The following is a 14429-nucleotide window of genomic DNA, read 5'->3' as shown; positions in this document are numbered from 1 at the left end:
AGGGCATATGTTAAGCCTATGCCAAAGATTTAAAACTAGTAACCAATCCCTTGGCATGAGAAGCTGCATAAATGTTCACCAACACATACTCTGTTGTTGCTTCTCTCAGATAAGTTTGGTACTATAGATAGACTTTTTATCCTGTGGGGTGAAGGTCTTTTTTCTGACTTTGCATGGATAAATTTCATGATTCTGGTGTCTTGTAATTTAATTTTGTTTGTCAGGGTTAGTCAGTGGTCATCACTCGTGCCAAAAGGCAGTTAGGATGGAGGGGCCTCTAAAAAGTATGGATGATAGGGTACAACGAAAAATGCAGCAGTTTCATGAAGGGCCTGATGGACCACCATTGCGTATCCTTCCTGTTGGAGGCCTAGGGGAGATTGGCATGAACTGTATGCTTGTCGGCCATTACGATCGCTACATTTTGATTGATGCAGGCTTGATGTTCCCTGAGTAAGTCCTGAGACACCACACCCAAATTTTGTGAGGATGTTTCATTTTGCTTTGTGGCATATTCTAGGAGTTTTTTGTGTTGTGGAGAGCCTGTCTCCTGGTAGACCTCAACACAGGACATGTATGCTTCAAAACATTGCCTTGCCTATGGTTGGAGATATGTAAATTTTTTTATTGTGTTGAACTTTTTATCAAGGCAGTGGTTTTGGGCCTTAAAAGAGGCTGTTTAGGGCAAAATAAAGTGATATCATTTGATCTTTTTCTTGTAACAGTTATGAAGAGCTTGGTGTGCAGAGAGTCTTACCAGACACAGCTTTTATACATCGATGGAGGCACAAGATTGAGGCTCTCATCATTACACATGGGCATGAGGATCATATTGGTGCTTTGCCATGGGTAAGGATTGATAGCTTAGCTTTAGTGGAGGTGTTAACTGTTCTTTAGTGAGAATTGCCAGTTCTTTCTTGTCAGTGATGACTCTTTGACGTTCTTTTGCTGATTGAATGTTGCTATGTTAGGCGAGCTTTCACAACCCGAAGGGACTGTAGAACTTTATGCCAGCTGGTTCTCATTGTAATTGTAGGTAATGTTTGCTGCTGCAGGTGTTTCCAGTGCTGGATCCATCAACACCTGTATACGCAACATCCTTCACCATGGAAGTAATACCGGCACTCTCCATATAGTACAGAAATATCTTGTTGAAAATAGCTTGATGACACCACATTTTGTTTTTGTGTGCTGAGAAGTGTAGATTTGGTGTCTTGTTCCTATTTATCTCTACTGTTGCGAGTTACATCATGATAACATTCAAGAGCCTGAATGATATGCTTTAATGGCCTGGTTACTCAATGCTAGCTAAGGAGTATTCCCAGCCACATTGAGGATGGGACAGGCACAGACTCTCACTTCTCTTTTCCTGGGTTCATGAATGTGGTACATATTGCAGCTTATTAAAAGACGATTGGATGAATTTACCATCAGAAGTGAAGGGCGACTGAAGACAATTGACATGAGGACAAGGTTCAAGGCAGGGCCCTTTGAGGTTGAGGCCATCAGAGTTACACATTCAATTCCAGATTGCTGTGGTCTGGTCCTCCGTTGCAATGATGGGACAATTCTTCATACTGGTGATTGGAAGGTAGGGGCAGCATATCAGTGCAACAGGTTGTTTGGCTGTGTCAGATAATTAAGGCTCTGATCCTGGGAGTGAATCTCTGGCCATTTGAAAATCCTTTAATTGATTTAAGCATTTCTTACATGGCAGATCGATGAGGCTCCAATCGATGGGAAAGTTTTTGATCGAAATGCACTAGAGGAACTTTCAAAGGAAGGAGTGACGTTGGTATTATTCGTGGCTGGCTCTATATATTCTGCATGGGCAGGATTTAAGTTTCAGTGGTTAGGGTCTCGTGTGGATTGAAGTTTCATTTGGTTTGATTTTCTTGATATCTTTTGGCAATGTTCTTTGATGGAACGACATGAAAGAACTGAATTATTGTGTTTATCATGCCACCTAATTAGGGAATCATATATATGAGCATGATTTCCCATAAAATTATATTGATGGATTCTCAAAGTATTTTTCAACGATGAAGAGGAAAACAAGCTCAACTAATCATTGCCATGTGAAGGCTCCCCTTTGCATTACTTTTGTGATGTGCTGCATGTGCTATGGTCGTGGAACTTTGTCAAGCCTTGTGCACTTGATTTTGTTGACAATATACTTTGATGAATGTGCTGAAGCTGTCTGGTTTGCAGATGATGAGTGATTCCACAAATGTACTGTCTCCTGGGCGAACAACTAGTGAAGCAGATGTGGCACAGGCTTTGATGCATCGGGTTTTGAAGGCAAAGGGAAGAGTCATCACCACCCAGTTTGCATCGAATGTTCACCGTCTTGGTAGTGTGAAAGCTGCTGCGGAAGCTTCAGGGCGAAAGCTGGTAAATGCTTATGGGGCTGCTGATGCAGGTCTATGTTTTCATCCGTTTATTTTCCAGGCTGGAAGCATGTTTCATTTCTGATCCTGCTAATCTTGGTAGGTTTTTGTTGGGATGTCTCTGCGAGCTTATTTGGATGCTGCCTGGAAAGATGGGCAAGCTCCATTTGACCCCTCAATCCTGGCAAGTAATTGATTATGTTTATTAATTTACAACCCTTGATAGGCCTTATCACAGGACCTCATATGACTTTGCCTGGTGCTTGACTTTATAGAGCATTTGTTGAAGAAATGAGTGTTCATTTATTGTCATGTTGTATGGTTGCTACCCTGCAGGTAAAAGCAGAAGATATAAATTCATATGCCCCAAAAGACCTACTAATTGTGACAACAGGATCACAGGTGGTCATGTGTACTGCTTTGCTGTTGTGATATGTCACTCTTTGGTGTTGTGCATTTTTCTTTTCAATTACAATGGATTTTTTGTCAAAGTATCATAATGTGCAAGCTTCAGGGCAGGCAGAACCACGTGCAGCTTTGAACTTGGCCTCCTTGGGGAGTAGCCGTTCTTTGAAGTTGAACAAGGATGATTTGGTTCTATACTCCGCTAAGGTGAAATATAGATCTTAACAAGTTGTTGAAAGGATGACTTTGCTTTCTCTTTCTAGCTCACTTACTAGAGTTTGAAGATAATGAGAGCCTCTTTACTACACTTGTTTTCCCATGTATGATATGTTATATGCTGTTTACATATTTCTTCCAGTTACATGTTTCCTTTCTTGGTTTTTTTGACGACCAAATAAATTTTTTTAGGATCTTCCAAGTCAGGCCAAATTCGATAAAACTTAAATGTTGTTCTGCTGCCCCTTTTGCCATGCATCATCTCAATATTCCAGAACACTTTTGATTGATTCAGCCCTTTAAGCGCTCTTCTTGCGTTTTATATGTTTTACTGTTTCTAAGCTTGCAAAATTTGTCGTTACTTTCCCTTCCCTTTAAGCAGGTGATACCTGGGAATGAGATACGAGTCATGAAAATGATGAATAGAATTGCAGAATTGGGACCTACAATAGCAATGGGAAGGGCGGACAACCTGCATACTTCTGGTCATGCATATCGGGGTGAATTGGTATGTCTTTTTCTTCATGACTTTTTTTTTCTAGACATGGAGCAGTGGCACTGCATGTGTAACTTATTTATCTGCAATTTGGGCAGTCAGCTTTACCTGTTAAACACTAACTTCTAACTACAGACAAATCACGGGAGAAGCACCACTATCGTTCCACCCAGCCAACCTTGCTGAAACGTGAGAGCCAACAACAGAGAATGTGAAAAACTGAGTCTCATCTCTCTCTCTCTAGCTTCAACAAGCCCCATCTCCCTAGATGGATCTAGATGCCACATGCCATCATTATAGGGCCTTACTAATGCAACATTTCACCCCTCTCTTGGGATGCTTAGCCTTAGATCCACCTAGTCTGGTGCTATCAACCCTCACCTAGGACCTTGACATTAATTCCCTCCCGATCATTTACATGAAGCGCAAACAAATATATTACAAATATAGATCCTTTAAGGGAAATGTCGACTGATTCTTCCGAGGTCATGCTACCTCGGCTAGAGCGTAACATTACCTCTCAAATCCAATGTATTCTGATGAAAGAAGTCAACATCATCAAGTGCTATGAGAGCAAGCATAAAAATATAATGGATTCAGATAGATGAAAATGCCCATTTTACAGTCTAGACATTAATTTACCAATGTGGACTACAATCGGATAAGTTCGACAGTCACAAAGTTAACTTAGTTGATTGAACAGCGAAAGATGATTTGCAAATTGCAAATGTGAAACAGAATAGAGCCTACTGGTAGAGCCAACAGAAAGTTGATCCAATAGTTTGCAAAAACTCGTACAGTTGTACAAACAGCACGAACTTGGAGATGAATTGTCAGGAAAAGTAAATCCATTGTATTGACAGGTGCTTGACAATGATTTCATATACAGTGGTATAGATTGTCAGTTATTGGTGATTGAGATCTCACCTTGTACATCAAGACATTGTCACTAAAGAGGGTGTAGGAAACACAAGGCTGTGGTCAATGGTAGGTTAGTAATAAGCTTAGGGGGCACTGCTCCCTCATTGAGGGTTCCCCCCTATATGGTTAGTGGTTGAGTCAGTGTGTTACTATGGGTCCTAATTCCCAATTTGGGTTCCCCCTATGGTTTTGGGGTTTATACCCTTGTATTCATGTGGTATCACCTTCTTCGTGTGTAGGGGCTTCTATTGTATCTGTTTCAACTTGATTTCTTTCTTAAGTATGTGGTTGAGTGTTAGTAAGGCCAATTTGGGTTTTTCCCTAGGGTTTTGTGATTTTATATTTTGGATTGGTGTGGTATCACCTTCTTCATATGTAGGTGCTTCTATTGTAATTGTTTGAACTTTATTTATTTCTGCTTTAGTGGTAGCCTTTGTTACAGTTGAGTCTGCCCTTCACCTTTGGAGTGTGGACAGAAACTCAATACAAAGACCTTTGTATAAATGGATGATCAAGTATGTGTGGATGTGTGGATTTGTATATGTGAGAGCATATGTTTTTACTACGTTCTATTCCCACTGTTGGGCGCTAATGACGTCAGTGGGGACGTCATAGTAGCTAGTCCCTTCTATGCGTGATGGTATGGTTTCAACCTTATGAATGACTATTATGAGATTGAAACTGCACACTGTGTTATGTTTTAGAGGATGAGTTTGGGCATGTTCCTGGATTCATCTAGATATATATTTATTTCCTTCTTGTCCTGTTTCCTTTGCTGTCACAGAACACTTTTCGTCTTTGAAGAACATTTCTTATGTACAAGTAATGATCTTTTACTTTTAATGTCATATAATGTATAAGCCTTGAAGTCTTTAATGTGACCTTCCATGTGTGTTTAGCTGCTTTGTTATCTGTACCTCTAGTTTCTTTGGGTAACTGAGCATAGGCAATGCATCCAACTAGATGTAAGTGGCCAACGTTTGTTTTTCTACGATTCCATGTCTCTCGAGCATATGTTTCCTTATGGCCTTCGTTGGTCTTAAGCTAATCAATTATGGCGTAGTGTATGTAGCTTCTGTCCCAAACGTGTTTGGTAAGCCCTTTCAGCTTGCAATGTGCTAGCCATATAATTTGTTGTAATGCAATTTTGTTGTTGAGTATAAGGAGCTAACATAGACACAGTTTGCCCACATCGCATGATCCTTTTGCAATTTGATTCTTTGCTAGAGCTGTGAATTTCCTGAATCTGTCTAGGGATTAAGCTTTTTGGTAAAGGAAAACTCCTACACCCTGTATGCCTGCTAGAAGTCTTGCTGTTTTGTGAGTGTCCGGAATTTTGATGCAGCTTTTTACTTAAGTTCTTGCAGCTTTTTAATGCAGAAACTGATTTATCACTGACCTGGTACAGGAAGAAGCCATAAGGCTTGTGCAGCCTCAACATTTCCTGCCTGTGCATGGAGAGTATGCATTTCTCAAAGAGCATGAGCAACTTGGAAAGCTATCGGGCATAAGGCATACAGCAGTAAGCTCACTGGGACCTCTCTTTCTCTCTCTTCCCCATCCCATCTCAATCTCCCTCTCCATCAAGCTCTCCTTGTACAAGTACCTACTCTAAAACTCTAAAACTCTAAAATATATCTTTCCCCCCCCCTATCGAACGTACGCTCAAGATTTTTTAGTACCGCACTAATATCGAATGGTACGCATCGTACGTGTCAACCATGGGCCGCTTGCAGCAGGATGGGAGAGGATGGGGGTGCTGAGGCTTAGGGGGGGGGAGAGAGAGAGAGAGAGTCTATTAACATCCATTGGAGACCAAAAGGTCTATGGGACAGCAAGAAACCCTCTAGTACAACTGCTTTAGGGAGGGCGCATGGCAGCTCCCAAGGAGTGCAAAAGCAACCCCCATTTATTTAGAGTACCTACATAATAGTTTGAAAGAGTAATCGCCATACATCAGTTTAAGACTGAGAGTCTTTTGGTTTTGATTTAAACTCTCTGATTAGGGCTACGCCTTCACAGTAAACTGCCCATTTTCCATCCTTTGGCAGCCCTAACTTTAGCTAATTCAGTTGCCTTATTTTTGAGTTGAGCTTCTGTAAGCTCCTCAGCTATCCATACTTTGGTACCCTTTAGCTTGTAAGATTGTTGAAGAAGCTTGATTCGCATATCACCGCTGGATGCACATATGATGAAACTGGACTTATCAATAGATGCTTACTAAAAACATGCATCTCACAACTTAAAAAGTAATGTGCTAAAACTCAGCATGAGCTCTTTCTCAGAAGTGGTGTTAAATGCTCTTGTTGGTGACTACACTCTAAATCTTCCCGATAAAATATTTAGTATTTTTTCCGTTGACATAGCACAATGCTATGAAAATATTCCTCTAGAAGGTGAAAATGGTCTAGTTAACACACACACACACACTCTCTCTCTTTCTCTCGGATAGAGTTCGAACAGGATTTGGATGGACAAGCGAGATTTTGAGTATTATTGAAGTCAAACAAGGGTGCCCTCTATCACCAACCTTGTTTGGCCTCTACATTGATGAGCTTGAGATAGTTATGCAAACACTAGAGGGTCTGGTTGCTCTCTTGCTGACACTCGGATTCAGATCTTGCTATATGCAGATGATGTGGTACTCTTATTGGCCCCAGCGAAGGGCCTCCAGAGGCACTTAGATGCACTACAGTCTTTTTGTTAATCGCATGACTTGAACATCAACCTTGGCAAAACCAAGGTTATGATCTTGAATACATCTCCGGTCGCTATGCATCGGGAGCAATTTACCTTCGATGGGTCACCAGTCGAGATTCTCTTGACATACACATATTTAGGGGTTATCGTCTCTGGATCTATTTTCCCCATGAGAAGGCTCACTTGAGCAGAGGGGACAACTCATTGGACAAAATTGATAGGCAATGTTTCTGCTCACACTTTCAAGACTCTGGGACGAAGTGCTTACTTTTTGACTCCTTGGTCCGACCAACAGGGATGTATGGCAGCCCTTGTTGGGGGCCTGATCTGTCAAATATAGAGTGAGCTCGTGTGCAACGACTACAAGTATTCATGTTATCACGGATGATTCGTAGTAAGCCATCAGTTCCTCAACAGATCATCCAGGCTGGGTTTGATTCATCTCGGTTGCAGGTCAACGCATCATTTCAGGTCATCACCTACCTATACCGAGTCTAGACACATGGGGATCGCACCTCGGGACACAACAGACTACCATGGCTTAGCATTGTCCTCCTCTATGGCTCTATCAGATGTAGGTGATCAGAGGTGCTGGTTTGCACACGCAGTGAGGTGGTTTGAGCGATTCAGGCTTCACATGGACAGACTTCCCTCCTTCCAATATACATCATTGATGCCTCGTTCTCCCCACAACGGTATCATGAGGTCAACTAGGTCATACATGAGGATCTCCTGCAGCTACATACATTCTGATCCTGGTTGGAACCGAGTGAACTCTCAGTGAAGCTTAGCTTCCACAGAGATCATTGTCTACATATCTTTAATGAGGGGTTTATTGACCCAATGGGATATAAGCGGATTCATTTACCCCACTCGTTGAGGATCTCTATTGGGTAGTTTCGGGTCTCTTTACAGAGACTCCATATTAAGAGTGGTCGAGCAGAGGATTTACCCAGGGAGAGACGTATATGCACATTAGATAGTCTATACGAGATTGAGTCCGAGGAGCATTTCATTTTCAGATTTACTATGAGATCCGAGGACCCTTCTGCTGTCTATTCAGAGATAGCATCCAATTGTTACCCTAGTTCCTCTCCCTTTCAGATCAAAGATGCTTGACCGCATTCATCCATGAGGCAGTCAGACATTGTGAAAGCCTACTTCGATCACAAAGACAAGAGGAGCATACCCTGATAGACTCTTCTCAGATCATGATCACTAAGTTCTTCCAGCTGGACCATATAGGCTCCCACTCCATAGGCCCTAAACGTGATCGAGATCCAAATCCATTGACACGACATCTCAGGCAGAGGGTTGACACACACATTATGCTTGGGGAAATTCCCTCCTTGCTCAAAGTGAGAGCGCGATCGACAAGGGTCCGGTCGACCTTGTCAGACGTAGAGCTGTGACCAGGAGACAAAGAACACCCTTGATGAGGTGGAAGGGAGTGGATCACAATTGTGACATTGGAGCATATCTCACTTTGTATCATATGACAGATTATCTGATGATGATTATGATGATAGTGACGATGGAGATGACTATAGTCTAATATGACTATGTAGCCTTTATCTTTTGTTTTTCTGTATGGGTGTTGCTGCTCGTTAGTAGCTCCACCCTTTCCGCTTGTTTGTATCAGGTTTCTCACAGTCTCATGGACACATCGATCTTGCAGATGACTTAAAAAACCTCCCTCCTTCCCTCCCTCCCCCCCCCTCTCTCTCTCTATTGATCTCCCCCATCCGTCGCTCAGCCTCCCCCGTTCCCCGTTCATCGCTCAGCTCCCGTAGCTCTCCCGTTTGTTGCTCATCGTCGTCGCTACTCAGCTCGTCTGTCGTCTGTCTCAACCATCGACTGCCCCGCCTAACCTTTCTAATCTAATCTAATCTAATCTAACTTATCTACCTAGCTAACCTAGCTAACTAGCTAGCAAAGCTGCCACCAGCAACCAACAGCCGCCAGAAGCCAATAGCCCCCAACAGCCGTCAGCCGCCGCCATCCACCAGCCCCCCCTAGCCCGTCGTCACTGACAAACCCTCTAGTCCCGTCGTCAACAGCAAACCCCCCCTCCAACCCTAACCCTAATCCCACGTTAGGCTAAACCCTAACCTAACCCTAACCCTAACCCTAACCCCAAACTGGGCTAAACCCCCAACCCAACCCGGGGGTTAGGTTTAGCTAGGGGGTTCTACAGAAAGCCAATTATGGAATGGCCTATCCTCTCCTCCAAGTCCCCCTCAACTCCTTCAACCTCCATCAGGACTTGGTACTCTACAGTTGCAACAATGACACCCTCTCCATATGCACGCAATTATCAACAAGGCTCCAAACGACCCATCCTTGGGCAACAAGATCAGATTTTTTATCTACAGCAAGCAGTGAGAGAGCTACGGTTGGAACTAGCAGAAATAAAAGCTCGACTTCACATACTGGAAGGGCCTGGTAAGCAGGCAGTAATTGATGAGGCTGTAAAATATTGTAAGGACTCCTCCCCTACCCCACAGCTAGTCTCTACAGTCAAAGATCTTGTTCGCATTGAAGTACAAACTACTAAGAAGGAAGTGATTGTGGAAGTGGATACCAAAGCAAGTAAGTATGATATTCAAGCAGAGATTAAAGAACACGAAGCTAGATGTGAGAATGCGCTGAAGATTAGAATAGGGGGACTTACAGAAGATTGGTACAAAGAGGAGGACACTTAAAGTGAAATATTGACAAAGATCAAAGCAAGCTTGCCCAACATTGAATGGATCGGATGATGATGAGCAGGATGATGACAACTCCAGGCCCGCTTCTATAATCCACTACAAAGGTCAGGCAATCCTTACATTGAAGAGAGAGAGGTAGGTAGAAGTAGAACTTATTATTCTTTGGGGGGGCCAAAAATGACCCATGGGACCTAATCCTCAGTACAATTAATCTCCTCCGTTGTGGAGGGCTCAAGAGTTTCAAGTTCTTGACGGTACAAAAAAAGACGAGTGACAAAAGACCCCAACGCTGTGAGAGAGGAAGTGGAGAGAATTGATGGTTGAGCAGTGGAGAGAATTGATGGCTGGCAGTGGAGAGAACTGCTGGTAATCATCCCTGCATGTGTCTTTGTCTTGACTGTCTGAGAGAGAGAGAGAGAGAGAGAGAGAGAGAGAGAGAGAGAGAGAGATTAACATCCTCGAGAGGCCTATGGGCCTATGGGACAAAGTACACCAAGAGAAGGAACTCATACAAGCAAAGGGTGCGCTAGGGCCCTTAAAGAGTGCTATGCTAAGCTAAAGATCTCAAAAGCTTAGACTGAAACTCAAAAGCTGAAACTCAATGCTGTGGTGGTTCTTTGGTGGGCTGCAAAGATATCCGGGATCTGCGTCTGTCAAGTTGTGTCTGTTGTGGTGGAGGACGTGGTCTCCTCAACCTTTATATCCAATGGGCTATGTGAAGAGTGACACCTCGTTTTTGGAAGTATCCTCTAAGGAGAGCTAAGATAGACTGGACCTTGATCGTGCGTGCTCTGATCACTCTCTGTGTCGTATGTAGTCTTTGCGTCCCTCGCTTGACAGCGTCGCGTTATCTCTCCCTACTAATCCATAGTACCCTCATGTTAGCTAGCTTCTACTCCACCCCACCCCACACTGTCCTGGAGCTGACTTAAATGCATAGAAGTTCGTGACATGTCGTTGTGCGCGGTCTACCTCAGTCTATTGAGGCACGATCACCTCTTGTTGGTATTTGATTTTTCACAATATTGTCTCTTTGTGTTGTTGCATCTCAATCAAATCGAGCCCCAATCATGGATGAGAGTGGACCAAAGCCGTGCCCCTCCCGAAAGAAGCAGTGATATGTCCGTGGATCTCATAGTAGGCTAAGAAGACACACGAGAAATGCTCCTCTGTCTCGACCTCCTCGAGTGTGCAAAATCTTCAGATCCATCTCTGGGTATGCTTGTAGCTCTTCCTGCCTCAATTCTCAGTAGTTGATGGGACAAGAGCCACATTTGTCTAGTGGCGATCCTCAGCGCATGTGAGACTCCATTATCCTCAAGGTACTGGGGTGTGATTATGAGTCCATCCTTCGATACTCTTTGCTTTGGGTCTTTGATTGGTGGTGCCTTCCAATGGCCTACAAACACATGCAAGTATAGACAATTTTAAAAGCTTATAGAATCGTTCTTACAAAGAAGTTGATTCTCTCTATAAGTTTCTTGCCTAAACCAGCATATAGTTGGTTAGAATCATGTGAACTTGGACACTTTTAGTGCTAGTTAACACCAATTAGGACTTCTAAAAGCTCTTCAAAATACTCTGAGAAAACTTCATAAGTGAAGAAAGAAATGAGATCTTTTTTAGTTTGAGTATTGATATAATTCCAAAAACACTTAGTTTGATGGTTGTGGACATGCTAGAGACTTGAAACAAAGTTAATGGTAGTGCTATCCATGGACACTATGGATCTTGGTGGAGAAGTCCTCCCACTCCAAGTGTGAGATATATGGAGCTGGAGGAGATTTAACCGTATGACACGGTTAATCTCATGACGCGTGATCAACTTGGGCAGTGCATCCATGCGAAAGGGGGAAGCTGGTCCATCTGAATACCTTGACTGGCAACCCATGTGGATATGCATGCATACCATACTATACCGACCCCGTTCTCTGCTAACCGGTTGGATGACTCTAGCGCCATCCTTGGTAGTCTCTAGTGGACTCTGTGGAGGAATGTCATTGTTTGAAAAATGACATCAACCTACAGTGGTGTCATGGCAAATTCTACATGTACTATCTTATGGGGGCTTACTCCAAATCATCCTATACGCCATAATCACCTGTAGTTGCTCAAATCTCCTCCATTCTGTCGCCGAGAGATCACTCCCCCAAAAAGGTATTGCATACATGGCAGTTGGCCTCATAGTGTGTCGTAAAGCTAACCACCCTTTATCTGCGGACCCTGAAAGTGCACTTGAAAGCACTGCCTCTCTAGTCGGGCCAAACTCCCTATCCTTGCATGAGTCGTGTCATGGCTGCATGGGTCATTGTGAAGATTTGCCCTATGAAGACTACCCCCCAGTATGTATAAAACCGTATATCTCTATTGGCTCACCTCGCTTAGTGAAGGTTTGTCAGTGGAGTACTGTGTGTGAAGTGTTCAAAATCATAACCTTGGTCTTCCCAAGGTTGACTGCCAAGTCTCTCTCTCTCTCTCTCTCTCTCTCCCCCCACAAAACACCTCTAGTGCCTCCAAACGTCTATGCAGTCCCTCTGCTACTGCAGATTATATGCGGACTATGTCATCCAGATATAGTAGTATATGTATCATCAAATTAGCTAGCAATGATCCCTCACCTCTTAGGTGGTCAATAAAGGATGTGATCTGATCAATCAAGGACATAACGAGGCATAGAAAGAGGGTATCCATACTTCCCTCTGGTCGCGCTCTCAACCCAATTGGATAAGCCTCTTGAGGCAGTCTCTCCCTTTGACTCACTTGTATAGGCTCATCACCCCCTAAGTGGAATCCGCATCTCATGACTTAGTCTGTAACAAAAAAATAGGTGTTCGTTGACTTGCTATGTAATAGTGTCTTCGAGCTCCATATTAGCTACCTTCCTCGACCGTATACCAGTAGCTGCTGCTCCACGTCTGCATCTTGCTGTACGGATGACCGTACTGGTCCCTACAGCCGCATTAGCGCCCGTGCCTTGCATTTCACCGTACAAGAGCCGTTCGTACTTCATATGATATACGTATCACCATATGGACTGACATCGTACAGTCGCATGGCCTGCCGTGCACTTGTATGGACCATTTGCTTGCTTGAGACATCCTGCTCTTGCACCACCAGGTCTTTGTTCGATCCATTTGAGATTTGGGGCTTTTGACTTTTGCTTCAGATTTGCATTGGAGTCGTGTTTTGCAAACATTCGGGCACTCTATCCACTCATTCTGAGTGATAGAATGTGGTATTTGCTATTTGTAACAGTCAGATTGGTAGGTTTGGCATTTTGGTAGACATTGCATTGACATTTGCAGGATATTGCATGACATTTTGTCACAGTTGTGAAATCTCAGCAAAATTTGGGGCTTTTGCACATTTGCTCTCCTTTTGACATATTTGCCCTCTTACGATTTGGGGCTTTTGTCAGATTTTCTGAAATTTGTACTGATATTTGCTTGGCATGGCCAAATTTGGATTCTATTTGCCCTTTCATTTGGGCCACCATTTGGACAGATTTGTAGACATATGCCCTTTGTTCTGGGTTGTTCATTTGCAGGACAACACTTTGCAGGAGGGTCCTTTGATTGGACTATTTTTTCTAGGTAATTTGTGGGGACGGATTGTGCATTTTGTTCAGTGCATGAGCAGCCATTTTCGACATTCACATTTGCAAATATTGCTGTCAATTCTTAGCAATCAGATACTTTGAGCAGCCAGCTGTTTGCATTGATAGCCTTGAGGTTTTTACATTTGCAGGGCACTCTTGTTCTTTGGGGATTTTTATTTGCAATGGCTCACCACCATCAATCTCTTGGAATGCTTGCCCATGAAGACAAGCTTGATGGTACCAACTATCCCATGTGGTTGTACTTGGTGTGCCACCTTTTGGTATCCCACAACTTTTGAGGTATGGGCAACAGATCAAAGACTAGACCTGTCTCTTCATCACAGGCACTTGCTGCCGCTGCAACCACTTCTGCCACTTCTAGTTCAGGTACCACTACTCCCTTAGGGCCTGCTGCAAATCCTCCAACACCCAAACAGATTCGTTTGGATCAGAGGATATGGATAGCAAGAGGCTTGCAAGACAGCCAAGGATGCATGGGATACTTTGGCCAATCTTTATGAAATTCGCAATGAGGCCTGGTTTGCCTATTTGCGTAGGCAACTAGATACTGTTAAGATGAACAAAGGGGACAACATGGATACTGGGTTGCCTATTTACGTAGGCAACTGGATACTGTTAAGATGAACAAAGGGGACAACATGGATGCCTATCTCACCAAAATTAAGGATTTTAGAGAGCAGCTCATCAATGTTGAAGAGAATGTGCCAAATTCACAACTAGTGTCTACGACACTTGATGGGCTCGCTGACTCGTACCAGAGGGATTGGCTACGGCACTGAGGCTAGTGGCCATGGGTAACCCCAACCACCATAGCTTAAATCAGCTTATTTCCCTTCTCATGCAAGAGGACCAGAGACACACCAATCGGACTGGCTCCATTCATGCAGATCAGGTCTTTAGCAAGCCCAAGACTTCTGGACCTTCATCAACTTCTACCACGTCAATGGGAAGAGCAAAAACAGCAAGCAGTA

The 14429-nt window shown here is 43.5% G+C and overlaps 1 protein-coding gene across 1 annotated transcript in view; it reads left to right on the top strand.

Annotated features, from left to right (window-relative positions):
* Positions 1 to 14429, top strand: part of EMB2746 (RNA-metabolising metallo-beta-lactamase family protein) — a 72349-nt gene that overhangs the window by 23226 nt on the left and 34694 nt on the right. Inside the window, exons 2-12 of the mRNA XM_087387581.1 lie at positions 225 to 453; positions 726 to 849; positions 1056 to 1112; positions 1400 to 1591; positions 1718 to 1795; positions 2212 to 2394; positions 2494 to 2574; positions 2727 to 2792; positions 2910 to 3002; positions 3394 to 3519; positions 5837 to 5950. Coding sequence (XP_087243707.1) covers positions 225 to 453; positions 726 to 849; positions 1056 to 1112; positions 1400 to 1591; positions 1718 to 1795; positions 2212 to 2394; positions 2494 to 2574; positions 2727 to 2792; positions 2910 to 3002; positions 3394 to 3519; positions 5837 to 5950 — 1343 coding nt within the window. The remainder of the gene's footprint in view (positions 1 to 224; positions 454 to 725; positions 850 to 1055; positions 1113 to 1399; positions 1592 to 1717; positions 1796 to 2211; positions 2395 to 2493; positions 2575 to 2726; positions 2793 to 2909; positions 3003 to 3393; positions 3520 to 5836; positions 5951 to 14429) is intronic.

The sequence above is a fragment of the Dipteris shenzhenensis genome, chromosome 2 (genome assembly GCF_047967505.1).
Source record: "Dipteris shenzhenensis isolate YYH24624 ecotype China chromosome 2, Dip_SZ_1.0, whole genome shotgun sequence".
In the NCBI taxonomy this organism is placed as follows: Eukaryota; Viridiplantae; Streptophyta; class Polypodiopsida; order Gleicheniales; family Dipteridaceae; genus Dipteris; species Dipteris shenzhenensis.
This window is presented reverse-complemented; position numbering and strand designations above follow the sequence as displayed.